The 21,997-nt window shown below is 47.4% G+C and overlaps 5 protein-coding genes and 1 non-coding gene across 6 annotated transcripts; all 6 read right to left on the minus strand.

Annotated features, from left to right (window-relative positions):
- Positions 1-37: 37 nt before the first annotated feature.
- On the minus strand, positions 38-1,693 carry EURHEDRAFT_460574 (sugar porter family MFS transporter; the record flags this gene model as incomplete). The annotated part of the gene is made up of 2 exons (XM_040784659.1): positions 38-1,527; positions 1,576-1,693. 2 exons carry the CDS (start codon positions 1,691-1,693, stop codon positions 38-40), a joined length of 1,608 nt encoding a protein of 535 aa, XP_040637038.1.
- A 1,796-nt stretch (positions 1,694-3,489) lies between these two features.
- Positions 3,490-4,393, minus strand: EURHEDRAFT_542140 (putative allergen; the record flags this gene model as incomplete). Its single annotated transcript, XM_040787398.1, has 1 exon — positions 3,490-4,393. The coding sequence occupies one exon, from the start codon at positions 4,391-4,393 to the stop codon at positions 3,572-3,574; it is 822 nt and encodes a 273-aa protein (XP_040637039.1). The 3' UTR covers positions 3,490-3,571.
- Positions 4,394-10,025: 5,632 nt separating this feature from the next.
- On the minus strand, positions 10,026-11,107 carry EURHEDRAFT_388073 (acetate uptake transporter family protein). The gene is made up of 3 exons (XM_040779726.1): positions 10,681-11,107; positions 10,453-10,627; positions 10,026-10,392 (listed from the first exon to the last, which is right to left on the minus strand). Exons 1-3 carry the CDS (start codon positions 11,043-11,045, stop codon positions 10,078-10,080), a joined length of 855 nt encoding a protein of 284 aa, XP_040637040.1. The 5' UTR covers positions 11,046-11,107; the 3' UTR covers positions 10,026-10,077.
- Positions 11,108-12,598: 1,491 nt separating this feature from the next.
- EURHEDRAFT_414573 (ATP synthase subunit C family protein) lies at positions 12,599-13,365 on the minus strand. Its single transcript, XM_040782470.1, has one exon. It carries the CDS (start codon positions 13,316-13,318, stop codon positions 12,845-12,847), a length of 474 nt encoding a protein of 157 aa, XP_040637041.1. The 5' UTR covers positions 13,319-13,365; the 3' UTR covers positions 12,599-12,844.
- Positions 13,366-19,702: 6,337 nt separating this feature from the next.
- EURHEDRAFT_460744 (putative proline oxidase Put1) lies at positions 19,703-21,119 on the minus strand (the record flags this gene model as incomplete). Its single annotated transcript, XM_040784676.1, has 2 exons — positions 19,703-20,510; positions 20,563-21,119. 2 exons carry the CDS (start codon positions 21,117-21,119, stop codon positions 19,703-19,705), a joined length of 1,365 nt encoding a protein of 454 aa, XP_040637042.1.
- Positions 21,120-21,845: 726 nt separating this feature from the next.
- EURHEDRAFT_t115 lies at positions 21,846-21,935 on the minus strand. The gene has a single exon. It is a non-coding gene; the product is annotated as a tRNA-Pro (tRNA).
- Positions 21,936-21,997: the final 62 nt, after the last annotated feature.

Here is a 21,997-nt window from a genome sequence, read left to right on the forward strand (position 1 = left end):
TTTAACAAAACAATGCAACCGAGACCCAACGAATAAACTATACTCTCTCCATCTGCTCCACGGTCCCCTTAATCTCCTCCGCGTCTATCTTCTCCCCAGTCTGCTCCGCAGTCCTCTGCACCAAATCCTGCTCCATCTCGACATACCGTGCGGGCCGCCTCGCAGAGATCGCCTCCTTATTGCTATACACAAAGATCGAAGGGTTCTCCCGAAAGAACATATCGATATCCTCGAGAGCCCGATTCGCCGTCTCCGGGTAGAAGAAGTAAATGATCGGCACGAAGGACAGATTGAGCACTGTCCAGATAATGTAGAACCGGTATCCGAGGCTCTGGATACCGACGGGGGTGATTTCGACGACCATGAAGTTCATAGCCCAGTTCGTTGCTGTGGCGAGCGCTGCACCTTTCGTGCGCATGGAGAGGGAGTTGATTTCGACCGGAAGCAGCCAGGGGATACCCTGGAAACCGATTCCGAAGAAGACATAGTACAAGAAGAAAAATGCGACTGAAGCAGAGGCAACCTGTTCCTGATACGCGTAGCCCTCTTTCTCATTGAAGCTGATCAATACAGTGATGAGCAGGTAACAAAGACCCTGTCCCAGTGCACAGATCATGAAGAGACGACGACGGCCCCAGCGTTCGATATGCGGGATTGCGACGAGACCAGCAAGGAGATATGAGACTGAGTTGCAGGCTGCGAGTAGTCGAGACATCTTTTCAGACATGCCTACTGATTCCATTAATACTGTTGGCAGGTAGTAGGATGTGACGTTGATTCCGGATAGTTGCTGCATTGCCTGGGCTCCGGCACCGAGGAGTAATCGACGGATGGCGCAGGTACCTCCTTGGTCGCCTGTCTTACCGCGCAGCAGGTTGAGCCAGGAAATGCTATTCTGACGCTCGTATTCAACGGCGTCGACGATCTCCGTATGAGCAGTGATAACGTAAGAATCGTCTGCATCCATGTCTTCCAAATTGGCGATGATCTCGCGTGCCTCATCGAGACGACCATGGGCAATGAGCCAACGAGGAGACTCCGGCAGCCACGGTACAGTAATCCAGAGAATAATAATAAATACAAACTGGAAAGCCAACGGAAACCGCCACGACGCCGGACCAGGGACATATGAGAAAGCATAAGTCACCCAATTCGAAAGCGAATAGCCAGCGATATTAAGAATCATCTCAATAATAACCAGTTTTCCACGCCATTTGATCTGCGAGGTTTCACCCTGCCAGACTGGCGCCGTGGCCGTGTTCATGCCGTTTCCTAGACCGGCAACGATACGGCCTACAATCATTTGCGGGACTCCGTAGGCTGTGATCTGCAGTAGTGCTCCGATGGCCATGACGGTGGTGCCTACCATGATGGACTTTTTTCGACCCCATACTTCACCAAAATACATAGAGAGGATTGCGCCAAATAGACAGCCGACGTCGTAGATGGCAGTCACTGTTCCCAAAAGAGTGGGATCGTCGCGTAGTTGTAATGTGTCCAGGAAGTCACTCGTTACAATGACACCACCTAGCACATGTCAGCTTTGCTATCGCTATGGTATAGGGGTGAGCATACCAAAAACACCCTGATCATAACCAAACAGAGTCATGTCCGTAGCACATGCAACGGTGACCCAGAAGGTCAGCCATCCTCCTCTCAACCCAAACCATGGCTGGCTTGGTCCGAACTTCATAGCGGCACTCCGAGATAAGAATAATAAAAGACAAATAACGCAAAGCGAAACAGCCCTTGATTCTCCAACAATCCCGGGCCAGCCGCATCTTTAAATACTTCCAAAAGCTAATTCCCCGTATAGGGGCAGATAACAACGTCGGCCGTTACATCACCAAACCACGGCACCACGCCTTGACATGCCATGAAACTTCCTTGGACCTTCACCGGTGGGCCATATCCCCAGCGTCGCACGGTGAAACCACATCCAGCCCGGATGAGAGAGTTTTGATAGTAACAACCAGTAGGAGAGCATCTACCCCGCTAGTATTTCCCCAGATCGACCTGAAGGAAAATTTCCGGAAAAAATATATGGTGAAAGACTCGCGTTCCCCACGCTTTCCCCGCAATCACCCCAGACGAGACTAGTTTAGAGACTAGTGTGTGGTTGGCCGAGCATAGGTATCAACGGCGTGGCCCGTAAGTCTGTACGCCGACGACAGCGGCGGGGGGATGCTAAGTAGTGGCAAAAGAGAGTTTGGTTGTGCCGGAGGAACAGCCTCGGATTCAGGTCGTGTCATCATTCTCTGCCGGATTGTGGCTGTGGTGTAACCAAATTGTGGACTGCGATAGGGGCGATTCTACTGTTGAGCGATCAGTCGTGGTGGTGTATAGACACGACGGTGACGCCTTGCCTTATGCAGGTTATTTGAGATTATCCGATTATTCACACCATGTACTGATCAATCCGAATAAATTCTTAGTCGATTAGACATTATTATATCTTATCTGCATCGCACCCAGTAGTCAACAAAAAGTTCCTTATCATCTTTGGCCGTCCCGAGGTCGCAGTCGGCCCGAATCTGCAAATGCCCACGCCTCCCTTGGCAATCGACTATTTTGCCTATATTGGCGCATGGCATTTCTTATTGACGATGCATTCCGTGGTCCCAAACGACGCATAACGCATTGAGACATTTACCACATGAGAAAACACGCAACTTTAACCAGTCGATCTCTGCCATTTACAGTGATTCTGCCCGTCAAATCGAGTGTTTGTCCTGATGATGACTGCAGGTTGACGGCGGCAGTTGGGTATCGACAGACCGACGGACTACTCTGTCCCGACACTGTCGGTTGGCGTTGAATCTTCTGGGATATTATTCGGTCTACACGGTAGAGCACGGGATGTCATGCGGCTTCGTCATTGTTCAGATTCCTGCTGTTCACGGAGCGCAGTCGGCCGTGGACTGTCCGGGGTAGGTGAAATAACGGGCTTTCCCACCAGTTGATGCAGGGATCATGGCCAACCGGATTACCTGGGGTCACTTGGCAGGGGCAATGTGTCCGTTATTGCTCCGGCATGGATGGCTCTGCACAGAGTACTCCGTATTTACACTCGAACAAACGGTCAGATGCCAGTTGTCACTGCAAAGATATCAGATGAACCGGCTTGACTCTCAAGTGCATGAGACTCTTGGTGAGACGGTATGATGCTGTACTATTTTATTTGCTCTTGTGTGCACGTGAAATGCTATGTTCGGCATAATGTAGTACGCTCTATCGGGATCCCGCAAAGCTGTGGGTTGAGATACTTTGGTAGAAGTTGCATTTGAACCAACTCCATATTTTGAATTTAGACTATTCAACTCTCAATTTTTTTAAAACTTTAGATAATGCTTCGCTTTATGAACAGGAAATCATGTGACTGTCCGTGTGTATGGATTCACTTCGTTTCATCATCCATTCTACTCGGCTACTATAGATAGTCTACTCGAAACGATGTTGCAAATTGAAGAATGAAAAAAGAATGAAGTGGTATATTCCGATACTCCAGGTATCTGAAGGTCTAATCAACATAATCTAAAATTTTATACATCTGAAAGATCCAGAAGTTTGCTTAGCCCTTGTAGTCAATAGTGACAGCAAGGCGAACAGCACCACCGCCAGAGAGGTTACCACCAATACCACCAATGTCGGTCTCAGCAGTGGTGTAGGCATTGTCAACAGAAGTGGCGTCAGGGTTGATAGAAGAGCAAGTGCTACCCAGAGCATCACAGATGCTCATACCCTGCACAGTCAAGCCAGCATTCTGTGCCACGATAGCAGACACATCGAATCCAGACCAGCCACCGTTCGAAGAGCTGGTAAAGTCAAACTCTCCCCATGTCGAGGCGTATCCGCCATTGTTATCAGTGGGGATGGAGCCAGAAGAAGCAGCCCAGCCACCGCGCGAGTCGTCGTCAAAGGCAACGTACTTGGTGTCACCGGCAGCGAGTTCGAAAGTGAGAGCGGAGTTGCCGTACCAGCCAGTCATCTCACCATCGGGGCCGCACTTGTTGAAGAAGACAACATTCCAGGACTCTTCGTTCTGGCCCTTGAACTGGGCGACGTTCTTGTAGTTTGCGGCGTCGCTCTCGGACACCTGGATTATGTTGCTACCCCAGGGGTTGCCGGTGTTGCCGGCGTAGGTGATGCCACCGCCGCCGCTGGAGGTACGGCTGCCGAAGCCCTCGGTGGAGTAGGATCCGCTGGAGGGAGTAGCCGTCCAGGATCCACCGCTGCTGCCTCCTCCGGAAGAAGGTGAAGATGAGGAAGAAGCAGAGGAGGGGCTAGAGGAGGTAGGAGAAGCGACAGGAATAAGCGTGGAACGCTTGTCCACGTTGGCCAAGCTGCCAGAGGTGAGAGCTGCCAGCAGCATAAGAGTCTTGGTGAATTGCATTTTGAAAGAAGGTTGTTTTAGTTGTCGCGTCGAGCGATTGACTATCTTTCCTGTTTGGTTGGAAGGATGGAGAGAAGAAAGGTTCTAGAAATGAATTGTCTTCTTAAGAGAATGACAAAAGAAGAGAATGACCCAAAGAGAGTGATGGGTTTGAAGAAAAAGCTATAAGGGAAAGATTGACTGGTTGTTTGATGATGAACAGGACTATCGAGAAGTGCGATTCAATCTCCCTATTTATGTATTTCCAGAACGCCTGGAGGCCACACCAACTGGCCTTGATGGCCACCACTTTTGGGCAGAATCCATGGTCTCGAACGGCTTCTCTGGGATCCAAGATGTGAAGTCCCTTGGGCCGGCGGAGTGGGAATGCGTCAGCACGCCGTCAGCCATGGGAAGAATGCAGTTCTGATTGAGCGCCATGGTTGGAATTGCTGCTGCTAGGCTGTATGATTGGGTTTCCAGAAAAGGTTGACAGTAGCCACATGGAATGGCCTGGAAAAGCAGTCAGATTGGTTGACTGTTCCCCATTTGCCTCCACACGAGCACTGTGAAGGAAGGTTGGTACCTGGTTGCTCATTGGGCAAAGTGGGACTTGGTCAGGACACGGACTCTGTCAGTGCACTCCGGAGTAAGTACGGAGGATATCGGCCTTCCATTACTCATTGCTCTTGGGACGTTCTTTTTGTTCCATAAAAGGAACATCAGAGGATGCCCTTGTCGTTGGGCTGTCTTTGTCGCCATGCCTTTGACACATGGGACGTTGGATGTTGCATCTCGAGTCACCACCACGCCAAGAAGCAAGAAATATCCCGGCTTTTTCTTTCTTTTCACTTTGACAAAGCGGGTCAATAAGGAGTGGACACCGGTTGTGCGAGTAACAAAACTCCCGTTTTTTCAACTGATTGTTGCGGGCCTCTCCACAGGCACAGATGTCGAGTCCAGACTGCCGAGAACACTAACAAGCATTAAATCGTTCTCAAACTTCCATTATGATATTTAGTATGCATTAGCGTGTATACTACTACCATAAACTTACATTGACAGTCTGCTATGTCTGCCATCTTTCTGCAACATCTATCATTGTCCGACATGTGTGTGTGGTTTTTTTTTTTTTTTTTTTTTTGTTTTGAGATACCATTTACCAACACGCATGCACACAAAATTGAGCAACCCCCATTCTGGTCATCAACAGGAACATCCCCTTTCTTGCGTATCTTTTTCAACCTCTTCCACGGATGGCCACGTCTGGACCAGGGACAAGAAAAAGGCGACCTTCTGAATGGTAAAGAGTGCTGACTCAGCGGATCTAGGGTTTCTGGCTCGGCCAATTGCGCTACAATCCGTTGCTTGTGAGAGCTTGGAAACGGTGGAAGATAGGAAAAATAAAGAGTCCGAACCATGGTTCTTCTTTGTCTGTGCGCGCACCCCTGAAAGATGAACATGGATGGAAAGTGTTCAAGAAATGCCTTGCTATAAGGCGGTTGGTGGACAAATGGAATACAAAGGCCAAGCCTGACTAGAAGATCTTTCGACTATTACTATGAATCGGTAGCACTAGGTGTATTCGGGGGAAAGGCAAGTTGTGTGCCGCACACTCGGCCCTCGACCGGAATCTCCACCACGCAAGTCTAGACAACAGTGGGCTGCATCAACAATGGGCGCTGCGTGTTTTATGGAGTCTTAGCTTTGTTACCCCATCAGAGCTCCATTCGGCGGCTTTTAAACGAGGAAAGTCAACGTCGCTGGGCGAAAACCTGCCGGGCATTTTCTTTGTTTATGAATCGAGGCTGACAGGTCCGGGACGGCGTCGGAGCCAACATCAAGATAAATAACTGCTTTGTGCTAATGAAATCCGTGTATCAGCGGTCTCTACAAGTCACCAGGTCTCAAGCAATGGTCTGTGTGGTATTCTGACTTGTTTCAATATCCCGTGTCCTTCCGGTTTCTATCCTGTAATCGGGCCTCATCATCTTGATGAAATAGCTGGCTGCATCCACTAATCGAAAACTTCTTATTTATTCTCTTTGTTTATCCTTTGGCAGCATTTCTGTATACCTGTCAGACTCCGGTCCCCCGGTTCTAGACCTTCTGCTTGTGACTTCTTTCTATTTCGAGAGATACCGGCAAAGCCGATATGGCCGCTGCATCATAGTGCTGTCACATCACGCTTTATGTGTTTAATAATTATCTTTGCGTCAAGATCCCGAAAAACAAAGATATTTCATATTGAATCTGGAACGAGTCTTTTGAATAGCGAATAGAATCAAGCATTCCTCAATCAAGTATTCGCGGCTTGCGTCACAATAGGTACCCTTGTAAAAGGCGGGATATAGGATAAATATCCTTGATACAACCTGCATCACCTTTCAGCGTAGGAATATAAGACCGGTTCTCCTGATCAATCCTGATATGTACTAACATGGTGCTGTCTTTCACTTCCACATGAATCACATGGCCTTCAGGGACCATTCACTATACCGCAATGTCTTTTTATCGTTCGTTCCCATCTTCCTTTATTCAATACTCTGCTCCATACAGGTATATTTCGCGCCAACTTCAGCCCATAGCAAATGGAACTCTTGTCCTGAAACAACATTGCAGATATAGTACAATGAGCTCAAGTAAACCAGAAACAAGTCGGCAGTGCCGTACTTCTTCCATGAGTCCTTCGAAAGTTCGATTAACCTCGCCAAGCAAATGCTGGCCGGTGTTGGGGATAAATAGTACATACCAGCCATTGTTCCTATCTACTGCCTGGCCACGGAAGCGGAGATTGTCAGGACATCAGCTCTGTGCCTTGTTTATCCCGTCGAAAGTATCCTTTCATGCATTTTCCCACTTGGCTTCTTATCCATTGCTAGGATGAGATCACGGAATCGCCACGGCTTGCTAAGTATGGTTGGCCAATCAGCCATGTGGTTGAGGCCAAGATAAAGACATTTGCGACACTAAAATACAACAATACAAAGTTTTGAGATGGTCAGATTTCGCATAAGCAATAGTGGTACAGCAAATGTAAGAGCTTCGGAGTGAATTCCTCCAGCGCAACGTTGCCATTATATCCAAACAGATAATCAAGTATGCCACTTGCCTGGACATCACGGTGTTTGGCTAGAAACCTGAAACAGCATGTTTGTTTCTAATCTTTCGCGCGGGTAGCGATCCCAAGTACATAGCACCTTCTATCAGGAAGATGGGGAGGCTAGCTTTCGACTCCTCCTAAGGCTCCTAGCTCGAGGTTTTGTTCGATACATAATAATTGACAGAATGGCAATGGAAAATGGTCTTGGGGTTTGGTTTCTAAGATGGTTGCTGAAAAGCCACAAAAGTCAGCAACTACTCTCTGACAATAGAGATGAAGAGGAAGTTTTGGTCATCGCTAAGAAAGCCAAAGAACGAACTTTACCATCCCCGGAGAACCTTACCCATTTGATTAACAACTTATCCAACGAATTCACGGCCATGGTACACTTGCATGATGTGACCAACCTGAGCACCCTTATGCTAAACTCCGATACGTCTGGGGTTTGCTCTGCGATATGATCAGACGTACCTTGGAACGTTCTGGTGGCACTAGCTGCTCGCTCGGACCAATCGACAGAAAAAGTGTCAAATCGTACCCGGGGATATCTCAGGATGGAGGTGGCAGCCCGCGGCAAATGTGAGGCTTGGTTTTGAGGGCTACAGCATCTGTGGGTTCGATACCGTTCTTGTCCGGCATTTCACGAGGGAACAGCTTGTTTTGAGCTATTCATTGAAGGCTTGCGGCAGACACTCCCGCGCCTCATAGAAATGCGTCTCAAATGGGGGACACTTTTGGCACTGTAGACCTGCGCCCGTCGGTTTTCGCTGCTAGGAGTATCCGCGGAGGATATGTCCTCTTTCTATAGTTAGTATTCTCCTAGCAATGGATAACCCAGGCCATCACTCGAAAAGATCAGTACTTACTACGCGCAAATGTCGACCACATCGAATACGGGCATGGCCACCGTCCGGTTCAGCATCGTTAAACCTGACCCTGCGCGTCTTTTCGGCCGCTCAGCTCAGCATGATCTTATCAATAATGAACTTGGCTAGGCAATCTGCGAGGATGTTTGAAGTGATTGAAAGTCCTCGTCGGCTTGCATCTGATAGATTCACATTGCAATGGTCTAATGCTCTGCTCGGTTTCATATGTGCAAGTCCGGCCGCGAAAAACCACACAAACAGAGATACGGCCCGGTCTCTGTGATATGGTCACGCAAACAAAGTTGCGACTGGTGAGCATGATGGGTGTGGATGCAGGGCGCTGATTGCTTTATCTGAAATGACTATCCAGTGCCACTCAGGCATATAATAGAAGTAAAATAAAAGGAGCGAAGTAGATAGTTGTCTCCTAGTACGCTTTGTAAATCCTGAGGATCTTGTAAAAAGAGCTAGTAGTGTCTCTCTTTGCTGGTGTCTGGTGAAACGCCATTTTGGCGAGCTTTTCAACCAAGCTGTTATCCTCGTTCAGTCTAGGCTCAGGCGACAGCTCCTTGAAACCACTCTAGCATGCCTTGGGGTCATTTCTAATGACGTTCTAGAACACGATCATAAGACTGAGACAGGTAACTATGGCACCTCCCGCGTCGTTTTCTGACGGGTGAGGGATGAGTTTCTGGAACCTTCCCAGTCTAGCCTGGACGATACTTTAGGCGTTTCTCATGTACATTGTCGTTTCAGTCGTCAAGTTCTCGAAGTTCCCCTTATCAGGCCTCGTGTTGAGCTGGAACTGAACGGTTTCGTTTATCCCGGGTGGGAGATGCACAAGTTCGTTCAAGACGTGTAGAAAGTTGTATATTGGCCAATGCATCTGGATCCTCTCTCTTTCTCTGAAAAATATAACTGGTTTCGGTTGGCTATCAGTTTCCAAGCTTCGCCATGTCCTGCGATTTGATAAACGTTTGTCAGCTTTTATGGAAGTGATCTGTTTGTTCTTGACATACCTGTCGATTTGACCTGCTCCATCAACCTCATATTACCTTGGTCTACGTAATGATACGCGCGGGCGATACACCATGAAGATTCGTAAATTGGAAAATAGGGGGAAATTGGGTATTCGATGTTTGCCCCCTGGCCAACACAAAGGAAACGTTTGCAAAAGAACCAAAGATGATACTTGCAATGCGCAAAGATCTATAGTTCTATTATGAACGAAGACAAATTTTCAATACTCTAATAGCTGTGAGAATAGAATAGTTTTGCTTGTGTTACCAGTAGCCCTAATGAGATATTTCCGGTAGCGACAATACCAGAGGCTTGACAGATCTCTCCGGCTTGATATGATATTGGCAGTATAAAGGCTGATTTAGGCCGCGTTTTAGTTAACTATTTTCCTTATACTGCAACTGCTTCCTTTATGGCATCTAGGCAGGATTCAATTGATTATTCGGGGAGTATGTCATAGAACAGTCCTCGAAGTAGTCATTACAGAAAATTAAGGTCTTCAAGATCAAGAGATTATTTATATTGTAAAGATAAAAGAATTTACCACACTGGTAGACAAACAAAATAAAACTGCCATCAACACAGAAGCGAAGACAGCGCGTCACGAGACAGATAAGTCTATACGAACTCCCATATACAACTCCACACACCTGGATGTATCTGTCACGACTCTATACCACTATTATTACCAGACCCCTATATTCCCAAATATCCATTTAACTTAAGTTCTTCTTCCTCGACGCCCTCCCCTTCTCCGACCACGGGAAATGTGTCGCCGGAATCCGCACAAAACTGTTACTATCGTTCGCCAACCCAGCCAAGCAAACATACCAGGCCTGGAACGCCGCCAATAACGCAAACAGCCCGCCAGCCTTGATAACAGGTTCATTGGGTGACGAAGAGCCGTTGCGGTGGATGTATCCGATGCCCAGGAGCAGGAAGGCGATGTCGACGGTAATGAAGATGCCGCAGAAGACGAAGGTGGATTTGAGCGTGCAGAGGACGAGGAGGAAGGTAAATATGAACCAGCCCTGCACACTGTATTAGTATGATGATGGATGGATGGATGTTAGGGAAGGGAAGGGGCATACCAGAAGGAATAAACCGAGAGAGTCGTAGAACATGTCCGGGGTTCCGCCTCCGGCTTTTTCTAGGCTAGACATGATATTGAATCCGCCGGGAGTGAAGACGATAGCCAGGGAAATCCAGAAACCGCCGTACGAGGACAATGCCGTGGCACCGAATGTGTTTCCAGCGGCCATTTCCCTGCACCTATTAGCATCACCACTCAATCCGTCAATTTACGGGAAGAAACATACCACATTCCCGCGCAAAGCTGCACTAATCCGCCATACGCAAACGCCGGCCCAACAACAATATTAGGCTCCGTAATATCCCTTGCCCCCATATTAATAGTGCCCAGGATGAACGTAGTCAACGCGAAAGCCGCAAGTCCCAATGGCGCCGGATTGCCCATCTTTTGCGTCTCGACGGGGCCAGGACGATGCAGACCGGGCTGCAGCTCGCTGGCAAAAGCCGGGAGCTGGGTCTCAGCTGTGTTGACGCGAGCGAGCGGGCCATAGCGAGGATCTATGTAGTAGTATTGGGGAGCTGTGTTGGTGTTGTCTGTGGTGTTGGAGGGATTGGTGCTGTTGGTTTGTTCTTTGTCAATCACGTCGGTCATTTTGGCGGTGGTACGGCTTGGTGCCGATGTAGTTGGGACTAGTTGGGTAGGTAATCAACACTAGCCTGGGGAAAGGAAGAAACCAGAGAAAATTGAACAGGATCCAGGGGATCTAAATACCCTTAGACCCCGACAAGCTCTGACCCCAGGAATTAACCCCAGGAGGCGGATCGACCGGGAGAACCAGTATCCAATCTACGTCCACGTCACCATAAGATTTGAGTCTGCACAGCGTATAGTAACAAGTAAAAGGAGATATTTCTGCGTATCCAACCTAATCCGGGGACGTGGAGAAACCCCAACAAAAATGCGGGGGGAAAATGCTGAAAATCAGCGAATAGACGAGCTAAGCCGCAGCCATTATTGGCCGGGACTAATGGAGGTTTGGCCGCTTGGGCCTTGATCAGAGTCGATCGTTGGAGATATTGCAGGTTGCTTGTCTCACATGAAGAATCGGTTAGTAACAAATGCCGATGGAATTGCGAGTACTGAGGCAAGTCTGGTCGTCATAGATTTATCGGGCGAGTTAGGGCCAATAAACGGTGTACGCTAGGTGGGTTCGACTTTGAAGACCTGGTGTGCAGTTTTGTGCATGTGGTGTTATGCATGTTAGTAATTATGCAGGCGCGTTCACAGCCAAAGCAGAGGTCACCAATGCCTACTACAAAGGCATATACAGCAGACAACTATCCGTACTCCGTTGTGTTCCCAAAGACAGCTGGTGCCAATTACGCCGGTCGCCACAAAGACACGTTTCAGGACGAAAAGAGACCTTGCAGTAAACACTAGTAAGCTCAATGGCCACGCAATGACCAGCAGACGTCCATTGCCGTCCTGGCCAGCCCAGCCAGTATCTTCTACGCTCCCTCAATTGTAGATAATGTCCGAGAGGCAGTAGCGTCAGCACTGATGACACCAGCTAGCTCCATTCGCGTCCGTCAATGTCAGGTATTGGATCGCTGCAGCTCCGTCGAGATTCGAGATCGATGTGCGTAGGTTGGCGGAACCTTAGTTAGCAAATGCTTGGTATTCGTGCTGAGCACGTCAATTGATTCTGACAGTATGCTAAGGTGACGGCTTGCAGCAAAGACCAGATAGCGATAGAGGAAGCCTCAATTGAACCCATCATCATCCGTCATCGTCGCTCTGACCATGTGTAGTCCATAGACGCACTGGTCCTGCATGGCCGGTGGTGGTGCGGTTCGTGGGCAGCAGGATAAAAGAGGAATTCGTATCCGCAATGGAAAAGGGAAGCAACTAGCGTGTTAGCAGTATCCATGGATGCGTTGGTCCATATGCGAGGTTCTGCAAATATGTAGCAGCAGGCTAAACGCGCGTTGGCAGGTTGGCCAGGTGGGATGCGAACGCACAACCAGGTGCGGGGTTCAGACGTTATGGCACTGTTTGGAAGTGCTGAGCCAGATATCAATATCTACGTAAGAACATAGCTACAGCTAGTGGACCAGCTACAGATAGCTCAATCTACTGGTCCAAGCGTATTGTGGGATCAAATTCCCAAAGAATAGACCTACGACCAATTGAGTCTGGAGAAGTCCATTTCAACTCCATATGTACAATACAAGGTGTGAGATGTAGAGGATGATGCTGAAGATCAAGAAAAGTAGTACATGATATTATATTTTTCCATCACACGTAGAACGAATATCCTTGAACAACCCTTGGGAGAAAAGTCCTTCCAAGTATATCCGCTCCAGGAAATCAATGGAGAGTCATGATTGATTGCCGAGTAAGATGGAAAAAGACATCTCTCATTTTTCCCCCGATTCTCAAGAAACCGTTTAGACGTACTTGCACATCATAGCAACCATCAGGTCGAACAGACCCATGGCCTCGACGAAAGCGAAACCCAGAATGGCGTATGTGAAGAGCTGACCACGCAGGGCAGGGTTGCGGGAAACACTCAGGAGGAGAGCGGCGAAGACGAGACCGATACCGATACCGGCACCACCGAGACCAATGGCGGCAGAACCCATACCGACGTTCTGGGAGACGGCAACCATAGCCTGGGCGATCTCAGAGGAGTACTGGCGGCGGGACTGGTAGTTGGCGAAGACCTGACGAGCGTTGGCCTGGAGGAGGGTGGACGGTTGCTGACGCTTCATGGTCTGGAGGGGCTGAGGACGGAAGGCAGCGCGAGCGTCGGTGAAGGTACGCTTGGGGACAGCAGCACGCACGGCAGGGCGAGCAGCGACCCGGGTGGTAGGGGCCATGGCGGAAGCCAGGCGAGAAGCGAAGACGCGGGAGGAGGCCATTGTGATGGTTGTTTTTGTGGTTTTGGGAGAGGGGAGGGATTTGAGGATAGGAAGTGAGAACAATGGGTGGGAGAGGGAAAAAAGAGAGAGAGAGAAAGGAAAACTGGGGAGGAAGAGTTTTTGAGGGCGGACTGCCGGCCCTCGGGTCATCCATAGCCCCTTTGGCCGTGTCAGGCTTAGTGTCGTCACGGGGTGCAAGCCCTATACCGTAATACACACAGTTTTGGTGTTTTAGGGTGTGTTTTACCATACTATACAGTACTGATTTCAATACGATACAGTACGGCTGATACCCCCACCAATCGGATACGCTGGTCCGTCACAGCCCGATTCGGCCAGAGGGAAGCTACAAGTACAGTACAGAGTACGCAGTACTCTACTTGTACAGTTATATATACTTACTCTGTATATTATACTCTGCTGCAAATGTATTCTGTAAATAGTACTATTCCGTCTACTTTGTACATATAATGCTCATATCTGTACAATTCTCATTCTCGTGGTCAACCCCACCGGTGACCGACCGGGAAAGCGCGGAATCTGGCGGTCAATTCGATACCATACGTATAAATACATCTGCCATGGCAACTGCCCGGAGAATCCTCTTTCCCCTGGCCTGATTACTTACAGTACGCTGTATCAAGATCTGCAAATACGGTGTTTTGGCGTTTGAAGTTAACACCTGGTCAATTCTTATACTACAAATATATACAAGTAGTTGTATAGATCAATTGACTATTCAAGTATTCTGGCATTGTACAGAAAGCAATTGTATGCGTCAAGAGTACTCCGTACAGTGGTATATGTACTGACACGATGATGGCTATATTTCCCGCGTCACTTACATCCAATTCCTCCGGTTTTCGGTCCGTCCCTACGCCGCTATGCCGTCATCGTCACTAGCTATACAAGGAGCTCCAGTCTCACCAGATGCCATAGTTGATGCTATAAGGCCAGTTGGGCTTCAATTGAGGCATATCATGTAGAGAATGCTCTACTCATACTATGCAATGCTGAATAAACAGGTGCTCATGCTTGAATTCACTCGTCAGCCACGACAGCCACAGAAAAGCACCAGCCACAGCATACGCACGTGCGTTTCCTACAACCGACGCACAGGACAAGTAGCTATTCTAGAGGGATTATTTACACATACTCAATTGCAATGTACTATGCACAGAGCACAATGTACAATACTGCCAATTGAAGTACATGGGGTACTAAAAACTATGAATGCCATCGTATCATCTCCATGAGGATCCGAAGCTCCCGGTCTATTTCGATCCGTAGATCCACTGCCCCGAGCCATTGGCGAAGACTGGAGTTGTTCTTTGTCTACTCTCCGGGCATCCGCTGGATTAAACAGTCTGGACAACAGCGTCACAGTTTTCAATTGCCATTGTCCAGTGCTGGGTTCTAATATCAAAGAACCCGAAACATACCGATTCACACAGAACCGGCAAATGGCGAAAAGTAATCGCGATGGCAAGTATGAAATTGGCGAACTTCCGAAGCAGGAGAAGCTGCTTTCAATATAGATCCAATGTCGTTCTTGACCCTCAAGTCCACTTCTCCAAGAATTGACCTACACCGTAGGTAGCATACAAACACGGCCAGGTTGCATGGCATCGTTGTCAGGAAGGAAAAAGAGTGTGCGGCACTGGTACATCTTCTGGATCACGCCGTTAGACCCTGAACCAACCCGTCGGTAATGCCCGTAGTACAGGGTTGCCATTGTTGCTCAGCAAAAAGCTTGAAAACGGCCGTGTAACTGCCAGTCGCTCACTGTGTATCGAGCACTCGAGTACCCGGTCAGCATCGAAATTGCGGCGAACCGGTTACACACCATTGTGTGTTTTGACAGCAGGGATGCGGTTGGGGTGAGAAGGTCTGAGTGATGACTTCTCAACTTCGTGGCGATTATATAGTCGTCTCTGGCCATGCTCGACTACCTGCTCTTGCTTTGTATGTGAGCAGACAGCGGGAATCCTTTAGGTTCCCGATGTTCCTCTTCAGTTCCATCCCCACGAACGCTGGAACTTAACCCATATGATCATTGTACAGCATCAACTTGATTATCAAAGATGCTGCTGAAAGATTTTGTCTTTTTCAACGAAAGCGCCAATCGGGTCAATTTATCGGTAAACGTGGATGATAATATTGGTCTATACGACCAATCATGGTCAATCCGAGTGTTGCATGGTGGTGAACAGAAACGATCCAGAGTAGTTCAGGAAATCATCCGCTAGATTGGGTGGCCGAGCTCCCGAATTTCAAGTCCCCGTGAATAGGGAGCCGAATGGACAAAGGGTTTCTTTGTTTCAGCGGTGTATGTTCCTTGTTAGCTAGTGCGCCAGCCTTTCTCTTGAGTATTTGCTGTTTTGCGATTGTACGATCCAAACATCAAACCCATTTCCCGAAGTATTTTGATCAATTCATAGGCTATACTCTCTTGATGCTAAGAATGATCGTAATTTAATCTTACATAAGTTGTCGCGTTTTATACAAACTCCCAATCGTCAAAGCGCTTCCATAGTATGTACTCAACGCACATAGGACTCGAGATGGCATGGTATGTCAACATTGATATGGCTCAAATGGGCCAGGGGGTTGCTATCAATTAGCTCAACGCCTTCACCTCCCAGGTTAAATTCCCCTAGAATCTGACTGATTTCCTGCCGACTTGTTTCTGGCAGTCCAGATTCCTTTAAATCAGTATTTGACCCTGGCTTGTGCAGAAAATATTATGTTGGTCCATCAAGTCCTTTTAGGTGTGTCTCATTAATAGCTTGTTGGAATTCGGCCCGGCAAGATAGCCTGCGGGAAATGTAGACGACGCACCATCGAAGTCATTGACTTTTAGTGCATGAGAGGTCGGATCGAATGCGGTCAGAGTGTTATCTTTCGATTATTAGCTTCTGTTTCAGTTGATATATGACAGGCATTTACATAGTGCCAAAAATATCCCGACGGTCAATAATGACGCCCTCTCGTGCGTTCTAGAAAATTTCTTGGTTGAGGTCTGGGCTGATCGTCTACCTTGCTAATTGCATTTCGCATCTGCCCAAATGATGTAATCGTATGGCAAAGTACTTTGGTGTAGCGGGGATTGTAGGCTAAAAACTGCGGCCTCCGAGTTGAGAGGGTGGTATCTTCCAAAACTGGAGAATCCCTCTTGGGAATGTTTCTTGGCACGTCGATTGTTTTATTTTGGACCAATACTAGGTCTCTGGCTTCTTTTCTCTGGAGATAGATCCGTGGCGGTAAAATTCGCGCCATCGAGTTTGGCCCGGGATATCTGGGTAAAAATATCCCGACCCTGCAGAACGCATATGTGAAAAGTAACTACATGTGCGTTGCTCCATACATTTTGGGGCCTTGAACGACTTGTCGAATATCGCTGACCTAGGAGCATAGCCTGCGGAACAAGCATCACCCTGAAGTCAATGCCTTTGTTACATGCCAAGTATCAGCATGCATTTTGTAATGTGTGACATGCGCCTACATAGCTTTGTGCTATCGAGGCTCTTCGCTGAGAACGTCTTTATGTGACCATTCGATATGCAGGTCTGCCATTGTCCTTCCTCACACTTCCCACTATTTGATATTTCCGTTCAGACTAGACATCAGTTGTCTCAATAAACACTCCATGGTGGTCTCGCGGTATCCTAGTGTATGAGTAGGATAGTGGTGTTTGCACTCCTTTTACATTCAGCGAGAGCCTTGGTTGTTTGAGTGGTGCTCATGTGCTGAAACTGCCTGTCATTCAGGAGCAACATTGATCACAACATTGTTATTGTTGCTATTAATCACTTCCCTACTCCTGCTTCATAGCTTTATAACTCGTTAATTCCGTTTTAGACACACGCCTTTTGCACGGCCCGATTGAAGCATCTGTGTATTCGATATTTGCACCAGAGGCTGCTTCGATATGCCTAGCACGTTTGAGCTTCTCGCTACTCATTTTTGCCTAGAAACTAGGGACAACTCGGTTTTAACTAAACCGAGAATAGTGGCGACACATGCTTTATTTTAAGTATCTTGTCGAGCTATTCCCTCGGGCTTTTCAACGCCTTTCTGGCTGTCAATATGCATTAGTATGCACAGTAATCAATTTAAAGTTGACACTCAGACATACAGTTCCATTTTTCACAAATCTCTTTATTGTTATGTCCAGCCTTATCAGGTCTGCTGTCACGTAGGGCCATTCAATTAAAGGGATAATTGGCTTTCTATGAAGAGCTTGTCGTATATACACGCAAATCCGAGCATGTAAACGTAGTCGTGCGTGTACTTTGCGGCATGTCCTACCATAGCAATCAGCATGATGTTGATTATTAGATTTTAGAAGCCATCTTACCGAGCACTTTTAAGTATGCTTTCAAGTTCACATTTCCAAGAAAGTACTCCATGAGGGCTTGAACTCGCCAAACACTGAGATTCCCATCCAGGTCTTTCTAAATCTATGAGAGATGGATTCAATAATAAAATCTAATTGAAACGCACTCGTGATTAGTATCTGTTCTTGGTAGTGATGCGCCTGTTTCTATCCGGGGCAAACTGTCGACTAGGCTTGAGTTTCCGGGACAATATCGAAAGATGCTGGGCTCCGTTAGAGCAAATGCAATATGTCAGGGAGCACTAAGTAGGACACATTTCCCCTAATTAATTTTCGATTTCCTTTTAATTTCCTTCCGCAGGGTAGCTTTGACGAGATGGGTGCCGCTGATCATAGGCAAATACTTGTATCAAAACATCAAAACAGGAGTGAAGGTTGTTTAAAACAAAAAAAAAAAAAAAAAAAAAAGAAACTTCGGCACAATTGTCAAGGTGAGGATAGTCAGTCCTTCGAGATTGCTAGAATAGCCTTCTACCTTTGCTGTATCGGTGCATCAACTGTGGTCTGCATTGTGTAGGGAGGCCGATAGGCATATGGAAGGAATCACTCGGTTCTGATAAGGCGGCCCAAGAAGGATGATGCGAGGAGTGTGAAGGTGTCCCTCATTCGATTGCGAGCGAGACGCGAGCAGCCCTCAAGGGTTCTCGTGTGGTGCGTGGCGTTTCAACAATTTCAAACCTTACGACGAACCGAGATCCGGCTACTAATGACTCGTTAATATGAGAATTTACCAAGACAGTTGGATATGTGTGCGTGCCTTCATATAAAAAATGAGATCATGGGAAAGAAATCCGGTAATCGTGGGGTTTTGCTCTGAAAATAATACAATCAATACATAGATTCACTAACGAGATGGTGAAAACGGACCAACACACCGGAACTTGAGGTAAGCGTGCACTTGCACTGTTTAAATGGCAGTGGGGATAAAAGTAGGAGTACCACATACATCTAACACTCTTGTTGCGTACATTGCAAACAATGGTGGACACAAGGTAGCACCGTAAGTGCTCAATTCAAAGCACGAAGTAAGAGCCCCAAGTCCTGTGCTCTTATTTCCATAAGCCCAACCAATGACATAATGTTCTTATGAACCATTTTGGCCGGAGAAAGATGGAGTAGGCGGCGATATAGTCACAGCTACAGCGAGCTGGCGATCAACACAGAATCCAATGCCGGGGCAGTCGCATGGTCGAAAGCTGGAGTTGGTCAGATGTAGCTCGTGGCCGATTGAATAAAAAATCCACTGTCTTCCAGCCTCCAGATCCGTACTGGGTGCCACTGCGGCTATTATATGGATTATTTTTGCCAAACAGCCCCATCCGTATACAGAAGTTTGCCCCTGATCCTAAAGCGAGCCTGTCACCAATGTTCATTAATGCGTCCTATAGATCAATGCTATATTGTTAGTCTGGTCCTGAAATGACGATTTGGCATGAAAAGCATACTTTGAAACATGTTGCCGTGTCTTGTAACAATGAGGGATATTATTCATCGCGGTCAAAAAGGCTACGTCTGTCATCTTCATTTCTCGTGCGTAGAACAAATCAACGATGCTAGAACCCCTCCCTTTTGCCGTTGGGTAGAAGAACAGTAGGAATGGTATGCAAGGCTTGTTTCAGGAAGATACGACAGACGTGGAAGGCAAGGAATAGTTTAAATCAACATAAGTGTCGTGGTATAATTTCGTGCAAATGTTAAATATTTACCAGTACAGCGAAGCGCGATATAGGATAACGTATATAAAAATGCAACCGAAAGGAACCTTTTGATAGCGGGAAAGGCTCTTCGTTTGGAATTATAGCATATAAACAGTGAATAGATGAAGAAAAAAACACCCAGTAGTGAATATTATGTATAGTGAGATTGCAGTAGGGATGTAGTAGTATAGTAGATAGAGCGCGTTGCGATGGAATTAAAAGAAGTTCTCTGCCTTATTTCATGAGAAATTCCAGCAGGCTCTACAAACGCACCAACAAACAACTATATTAAATAGAAAACGACAACCTCCTCCACAACTCCCTTCTCAACGCCACTGCCATATCCCTCGTCCGCTGCACAGCACCCTTATTCTCAACCGCCCTCCTTAATAAATAATGTAAACACTCCTCCGTCGTCCCCCACGCCAAATACTTAAACACCCCGGGTGCATCATCTCGGGAGTCTATCCGATTCTGCTGCACAAGCCCGCAGCCAATCTCATCAGCCATTCCCTGCAGCTGGCCGAATTCGACTGGGATTGTGGGGACTCCGGAAATGATCAGCTGACGGTGTAGGGTGTATGCTTTTCGAACTGTTTCAGAGTTGTGTGAGGCGACGAAGAGGCGGATATCGGGGAATTTGGTTGCTTTTTGGTTGGCTGGGAGTGGGTATTTGCGTTGTAGGAGGTTTTCGACGATGCAGTTGTAGTTTGCGTCTGTTTCGGGTTTGGTGTCGTGAATGCAATCTCGGCGGTCATGGGCTATGTATGCTCCGCGGACTAATTTGATACCAAGTTTCCATCCTTCCTGTTTGGACATGAGTAGATGACGCTGTACATTAGCCGCGGAATCTTTTAGATACGCCTGTATAGTATTAAAGACTACTGGACTAGCACCGCGGTTGAACTCGCGCATGAGCTCGATCGTCCAATCGTCGATGGCAGCTTGGAAAACTTGTTGTTCTGCATCAATCCAAAGTCTCGAGTTCTGAGCTGCAGCTGTCTGGCAAATCTCCCGCATGGCCTGGTATATGCACTGCGGCATTGCGTCTCCACTAGCCAGCGCATTGAGGGCGATTGGACCGGCGCCGGTGAATCTTTCATTACATCAGCAGCCATCAATACTCAATGTAGCTATCTGGAACTTACTTGACAGCAAGATAATCACCTGTACCAATCATACCAAGAGTACGCAAATTCCCGCGTTTCCATTCCTCAACAGACCGGAAAGACGCCTCTTCCTGGCTTGTCAACGCTGCTGTATTTTCATCTTCCTTGACGACCGTTTCCTTTGCATATCCCATAATAACACCTTTGAAACCTAGTGTCTTGATACCGTGTACCGTCTGCTGTACTTTGTGTTCATTTTCGCCCGCGCAGAAATGGTTGTATATGGTCGTCCGGAGAAGGTAGTTCACCAGTGGGTTCTGCGAGGGATCCAAAAATGGAGAAGTGGAATTAACCACACGTGTTAGCATGTACAAGCATGGGTTCAAGAGCGGCGAGGACATGATCGACGTGAAAAGCAGGGATCGAAGAAGTGGTCCTGTCGGCATCATGGCAAGGGGCGGTTGAGACTGGACATGGGGCTTGTGCCCCTGCGCCGGAGGCTGACACGAAATTGTCTGGGTGTGAATATCGATGATCCCATATCGATATCGCGTGTTGATGCTGGGGAGTTTCACTCTTGGACAGGACAACTTCATTGCTTGTTCTGTTTCTTCCTGTGCGGGCGGTTGGATGCAGAGTGTACCGTCGGCAATGCTATACCCATCTTTAAATATCAACTAATGCAGCTACATCCTTATCTGATACCCTGTCAAGTAGCATTCAAATGCGGGGAATATTATCGATCAGTTTAGCCGTTTGTGATACTGCATCTCGGATGACATCCCGTTTGTCGGGTCAGGGTTCCGCAGTTGCATTGCATGGGTATATAGAGACCTTGGGTATTAATTCGAGTATACTTGCCTTTTGTGAAGTTTTAGCTTCCATATGTCTATCTTTCATGTTGATAACGTTGAGTTGATGAGGCAACTGGCAGATACCACGCAGATATATATTTCAGTCAGTTAGGGCTCGATACCACGACAGGTATATACAATCAGCAACTGCAGGGAATCATGAATATCACTAATTTCAAAACCATACAGACCCCATAATACCCAAGAGGTCGGTCTATAGCCACGAGATAGCCAAAAAATTCCATACTGCATTCAGAATATCCGGAATACATGCTCGGAAGGCAACCCGATCGGGGAGTTGAACCTGCAGTTCAACACTCTTGAACCCCCCCAACACAATGAATGACACCGCGACCACGGAACTATGACATGTGGAAAAAATTGTTGATAGAAAAATATAAGCGAGAAGAAGAAAGACAAAAAAAAAAAAAGAAAACACGAATGCAAAAAGAAAATGAAAAAAGAAACGGCCCGAGCCGCGGATCGAACGCGGGACCTCTCGCAGATATGCTTGGGTTATTTCCCTAAGCGAGAATCATACCACTAGACCACCCGGGCTGTTGTATAATATCCTTGTATTTTTATGTTATATATCACTTTAGCAAAAATATACAACATTA

The sequence above is a fragment of the Aspergillus ruber genome (assembly GCF_000600275.1).
Source record: "Aspergillus ruber CBS 135680 unplaced genomic scaffold scaffold00022, whole genome shotgun sequence".
Taxonomy (NCBI): Eukaryota; Fungi; Ascomycota; class Eurotiomycetes; order Eurotiales; family Aspergillaceae; genus Aspergillus; species Aspergillus ruber.